Raw genomic sequence first — 6,000 nt, forward strand, 5'->3', positions numbered from 1 at the left:
ACAAATATCATCCTCTTTTTATGCTGGAGGAAACAAAAGCATAGCACTGTTCCTTTGTCTCTGCTAACTATGGAGTATTTGTTCCCTGTCCTGCCATGGCACAGCGAGCTACAAGGTGAGCCTAAGAGTGAAGGGGAAGGTTTTATATCAGGTCCATGACCCCCTAGATAAAAAGGCTGCCTTTGTTGGAGATGAGGACCAGTGTGGGGAGGGTCTGTGTTTGATCCTGGACTCATCCTGTGCGTGCTCACAGACAGAAAGACTTGACTGAGCCACGTGATAATCAGGTCCCCCAACCAAACCACCACCGTCCAGGACCTATCATTTGCATCTGTATCTGAGGAAATGGAATTTAGAATTCCCCACCCTGCTCTGGAGTTGCTCTTTCGGAGGTGGGATTAGATCATCAAGGCTCCATTCCAAGGCACTGTCCTTACCTTTTTTTATAAGACAAAAACAGTCATGCTGAATACCCTTCTGCCTTCTCCCAACCTCTGCGCACTCGTCTTCTTCCCCAAGCCAGGCTGCGTGTCTGAGTGTTGGTTTATTGGTATCTTTCAGGTTGGAAAAAATAGCAGTGTAGCTTTGTCACAATGCAGCCCTTCAAGCACACCCAACCTGGCACACAACCGACAGGTGAGTGGCTTCAGTCAGAGCACTTTAATGCTTCCTCAGAACCTTTCCATGGGGCAGCTAGATGGCACAGTGGGTAGAGCACCGGCCCTGGATTCAGGAGGACCTGAGTCCAAATTTGGCCTCAGACACATAACGCTTACTAGCTGTGTGACCCTGGGCAAGTCACTTAACCCCATTGCTTAGCCAAAAAAAATTTTTTAAAAAAAATGCTTTCCATGGGATGTACTTTCATGAAAGTTAGTATCATGTTAGGAAAGTGCGCAGTACACAGGGGAGTCCTTATAAGAACCAGGGAGTGTTCTTGGAGTCTGAGGCTGGCAAAGCTCAAAGGATGAGTTATTTATTCTTGGGCAAAGGAATGAGGATAGAGAAGAGACATCTCAATCACGTTCCAGGCTTTCTCCTGGCCCCTCCTGTCTGACTCAGTCTGTAAATATTTTCTGAACACCCACAAACTATGTAAACTGGAGGAGTATATGCAAAGGATCTGTGATTTCATCACAGTAGCAAACCACTGGTATGAGAGCTCACCCCATCAGCCCAGCTATGAATTAATAGTTAAGTCTTAGGGAGTTGTCTGAGGTAAGGCCCAGTGAATTTAAGATTTAACCAGAGTCACATGACTAGTAAGTGTCAGAAGTATCTTATTCTAGGCCCTCCTGCCTCCGAAGGCCTGTTCACTATGCCAAACTGCCTCTATTCTTGGAAGCATGGGATCCTCAAAATGCTTATTCTTTAATATTAAAAAAAAAGATGATTGTGTTAGACAATTCAGCTTTGATTTTACCACATCCCAGTATATCTTTAAAATTGTATTGATCTTTTGTTTTTAAATCACCTCCATTTCCAAATACATCTCTCCTCCCTTCTTTAGAGAACCCATCCCCTGCAACAAAGAATAAAAAAGAGAGAAAAACACAGTGTAGCCAAACTGACCAATACATGTGGCCTTGAGGCCACAGGTTCCCTATCCCTACAGTAAGTACTTTCATTCATTCAAACTCAGTTCCTTGGGAAGGCTCTGGAATCTGTCTGCCGTCCTAGAGGTAGTATACTTAAGGCTGGCACCCTTTGGAAATGACTCTATCCAGTAGCCTGACCTGGAATAGAACCATGTTAAATTCACTTTGCCACCTTTAGAGAAGGGAACTTCAGACTGTAATGTACACACACTACTTGTCTCATAGTGTTGTGAGCAAAGCATTTTGTAAAACCTGTAAGTGCACATAAAAAAGTTCTCATTCTCATTGTTGTTTGTTGTTGCTACTGTTGTTATTATTACAGTTTTGAAACAGACTTTGCTATTCTTTTCTTTCCTAGAAGACTGCAAACCGAACGGGCAGAATAAGGACCCTTCCATAACGAGAAAAGAAAGCAACCTTTGATGTCCAATTCCCAGCCACCCTATCCCACCACAGGTGTTAGGGGGTTGGGAGGGATGGGGCAGGAAGTGATGGGAGGACAAGTGACATCCTATGTCTTCTAGGTGTCTCAGCCCCACCTTTTAAAAATCAATTTAAGGTCTAAGAAAGAGGTGAAAGAAGACAAAGTGAAATTTATATTTGCCGAAAGCTGGAATCGTGGTTTTAGTTGTTTTTGTTGATTTTCCTTCACTCCTTCTCTAGCTTCTGATGTTGCGCTGCACCATCAGTTTGTTAAAATGATTCAGAGTAGACATTCCAGAACCTCGGTTCCTGATTGGCATCTTCCTTAACTCTTGAAGCTCTCACACATACACTACTTCCTTTTTCTGTTTTTGTTTGTGTTTTCCTCCTCGTTCCCCTACACCTCCCATTGCTCTGTGTCCAACCTTGTCACATTGGAGGGAGCTGGGTCTCAGCATGCTCCTATAACATAGCAAATGATGGGGGACACTCTGTTTGTGAGGGGGTCTGGGCCTCAGACCCAGCGCACAGGGAGCAGGTAGGAATGAGAGGATGTGTGAAGCTCTCATTAATCAGGGTTTAAGCTGCCCGCTGGGGCATGAGCCAAATGCTGAGGGCAAAACTAGGTATTTCAATATCAGCCACACCAATGTTTCAGGAGAGTTGCGACCAACGTGGTGATTTGCCCAACATCATTATCTAGGTGTGAGGTTGGGAAAGAATAGCTTTGGAAGGTGTAACCAAGGGTTTCTCTCGGAGTAGAAGGAGAAGGGAGTTAAGTATTGAGGGAGGTTGGGGACAAATGATCTGAGACAGCAAAGCAGGTATCATTAAGGGGATGACACATCACATCCCACATTCCTACAAATTGAGGAATAGGCACATGTAGGGGAAAACTCTCCAAGATGCCTGAGCCACAGCTTGCCCCTACCAAGTAGACTATGATAATTCTGAAATTTTTTAGGAGCCCATCTCTTCCTCTTTCTTCCACTCTGGAAAAGGCCATACTTAGTGTCTGATATGCAAGAACCCAAAGTTATAGGAACCAAAAGTGAAAGGAACCCAATTGGGAGAGACAGGGAAGCAACTTCAGGAAGGGCCAGGGCTCCTGCATGCTGCTAAAGTTTTCATGAGTTTTCCACTGTATCCCTCACCTGCATCAGGTGAAAAAAAGAAAAAAAACTAACCACAAGGAGGAAAAAGGAGTCTCCCTAGTGAAGGCACCTGAGAAGAAGGGGTCAGTACCACTTCAGCACCCTGTATGGACAAACACAAGCGTTTCCTAGCCAACTCTCATTCTGGCATATATCTGTGAACCCATAGGCCACAGGGGAGACCGTAGGAGGCATCACAAAACTACCAAATATGCCCATCTTGCTTACCCCCAAGTGTCCAGACATTGCTTGGTACTCTTCCAAAGCTCAATGCTCACCAGCCTTAACGTGGCCAGGCTATTCCTGTGCCCCCGGGGGCAATGTAATAATAGCATCCCACTGTGTAGGAAGAGAGCCATCACATTAGAGGAGTGGAAAGGTTAAGCTCATGAGAATTTGCTGGCTGGAATTATAGAGGGTAGTCGGGAGATGTAAAGTCCAGTGGAATAGGAAGTGACCGTGGGGGCCAAGGGGCCATCACAGCGCCAGGAAGAAATTCCGAGTCTTGAGTTAGGATTTCTTGGTATTGATAATAAATTTAGTTAATAAAATGTTTACTCATTTCTTTAATATTAGACTAATTTGGGGGGTTAAGGAGTAGAAATGCTGTGAAGTCTTTGTTACCAAATTAGACATTAATAACAGCCGCAGCTGGGCACAAACATGTCCCCTGAATTCTTCCTTTACCTTCCCATCCCCCCCACCCAATGATACTACTACTGTTGGGCTTTATCACACAACTGGAATTTGCAAAGATAAGAGGCAAACCATCTAGTTTGCATCAATGGAATTGCACTGACAGTGTTTCTTATAGGATTACTAAATTTTTTATATATAAAATAAAGATTTTTTTAATCAGGAGTTGATAATAGGTACCAGGACATTAGTACAGAGGATTTCATTTTTATTTCTACAGTGTTAAAAGTGCACTTATATGCTGGTTTAATTATGTCTTTGAGAAAAAGAGAAGAGACTGCAAATAGAAGGGAGATTGTTACTTTTTTCTTTTTTTAAAAAAAAGGCTTAAGACAGATTTTAAGACTTATAAATGTTTAAGGAATTATAATAAACAAGGCTAGACCCTTTGAGAAAAAAGTTTAGAAAATATTCTTAAAGTAAGTTTTTATAGTGTTAATTTTGTAATAATTTATGTTTTACTATATTACAGAGCTAACTGACCAGAATAGTTTCAGAAACAATATGAAACTTAGGAAAGTTTAAGCAATGTTTATATTTTTAAAATGTTCTTTGAATTATGTTTTTATTGTACATTTCTTCAGACTGAAAAGTGTGTACATATCTTTGTTATTTTTGCACAATTTTTTTTGTCTTATTCAGTTTTAGGAGCAGGAAGTCTGTTTTGTTTTTTTTTATAATTTATTTTAAGTTGTAAAACTTGCAGGAGTTTTTGTTTGTGTTTTTTTTTAAATCTCAACAACAAAATAACCCTCTGTGATTAATGGACTGTTGCTACTTCTGGAGGGAAAGCAAAGGTTGTGAGATTCAGTGGCTGCTTCTGAGAAAGAAAGTCTTGACAGTGACTAAAGGAGCAATTAATTACCAGTAGTTTGACCGCCTTTTTAGCTCTTTCCACGCATCTTTTCATTGGGAAGCTGGAATGTTGAGATTCTCCATCAAAAGCTGCTTACATTCCTCAACTGGCTCTGTAACTAAGTGATAGCATTTCTGGAAAACGGAACATCCTGAAAACCCGTGATACTTCTTCCTTCACAACAAATCAGTGGTTTACTTCCTAATACGTTAAGATGCTCAGCCTGAAAAAAGAAATGGAAAGAAAACATTTTCTTTTGGGTTCTTAATGGAGTTAAACTGGACCAGTCGATAAAGCATTATTAGTGTAGCATCCATTCAACCATTATTTTTCCACCAACACTCATCGACTTTCTTCAGCCTGTCCTGTCACTGCGCACCCCAGTCACCTCCATCTCCATTTGCCTGAAGATCTTGTGATTTGTCTCCAGCAATAGAGGCTCCGAAGCTTTGGTTGTTCCACATACGCAATGCATAGACCTGTCAGCCATAAAAAAAAAAATTTTTGAAAAAAAAGCGACTTGGATAACTTGTATGCCTTCTTTTGTATCAATGTACCAATTGTAAATAATGCTGATCAACCTTTGTAGAGAATAGTTTATACAGCATATTCTATTATTGCTGATTCTCAGTGAACTATTGTTTTAAAAAAAGGAAAAAAAAGAAATTTTTCTATTTACACCTTATATTTTGTTATGCTGTCGACCCATGGCACTTTAACAAAACTCTGTGGGTTTTGCATAGCTGGTCAGTCATGGGGTATATTAAATACTGTTGTTGCACAGAAAAGAATTTGCACCTGCTCTATTGTGCTTTCCTACTACAGATTTTAGAACCTTTTCCAGAAGACTTTTGAAGAAAGCATGTCCAATCATTCTAAAAGAAAAATTATATGCCATACTTATAGAGTGGATTTCTTTTCTACGATCCATATTTTGTAACACTAAGCATTTCCATTCTTTGTCCTGCACCTTTATGTATTAGCACTATCGGATAGAATTCATTCCATGCTTGTGATAATTGTAAGCAGAATAAATGTCTAAAGTAGGTGTAAATAGTAACTTCTATGGCTTACAGTTTAAAAAAAAAAAAGGAAAAACAGAACAAACATGTATCTGATTGATACTGCCATGGTTCATCACCAGGCCTGGAGATATTCTCTAGTGAGGGATTGTATTTTTTGTTTTGGGGTTTCGTTTTTTGGGGGGGGGTTTTGGCTTTTTTTTTGTAACATGGCTTTGTAAATAAAATAATTTATATGTTTGTAAGAAAAA

The 6,000-nt window shown here is 40.5% G+C and overlaps 1 protein-coding gene across 9 annotated transcripts in view; it reads left to right on the forward strand.

The window, feature by feature from the left end:
• Positions 1-6,000, forward strand: part of ATXN7L1 (ataxin 7 like 1) — a 258,320-nt gene extending 252,320 nt beyond the window's left edge. For 8 of the 9 annotated variants that reach the window (XM_020984561.2, XM_078154441.1, XM_078154438.1 and 5 more), the window contains 2 exons: positions 562-636; positions 1,957-6,000. In XM_020984561.2, the coding sequence (XP_020840220.1) occupies positions 562-636; positions 1,957-1,998 (117 nt within the window). In that variant the 3' untranslated portion in view covers positions 1,999-6,000. The remainder of the gene's footprint in view (positions 1-561; positions 637-1,956) is intronic. The other variant, XM_020984562.2, reaches the window with a different exon arrangement.

The sequence above is a fragment of the Phascolarctos cinereus genome, unplaced genomic scaffold, assembly GCF_003287225.1.
Source record: "Phascolarctos cinereus isolate Bilbo 61053 unplaced genomic scaffold, phaCin_HiC Scaffold_1;HRSCAF=81, whole genome shotgun sequence".
In the NCBI taxonomy this organism is placed as follows: domain Eukaryota; kingdom Metazoa; phylum Chordata; class Mammalia; order Diprotodontia; family Phascolarctidae; genus Phascolarctos; species Phascolarctos cinereus.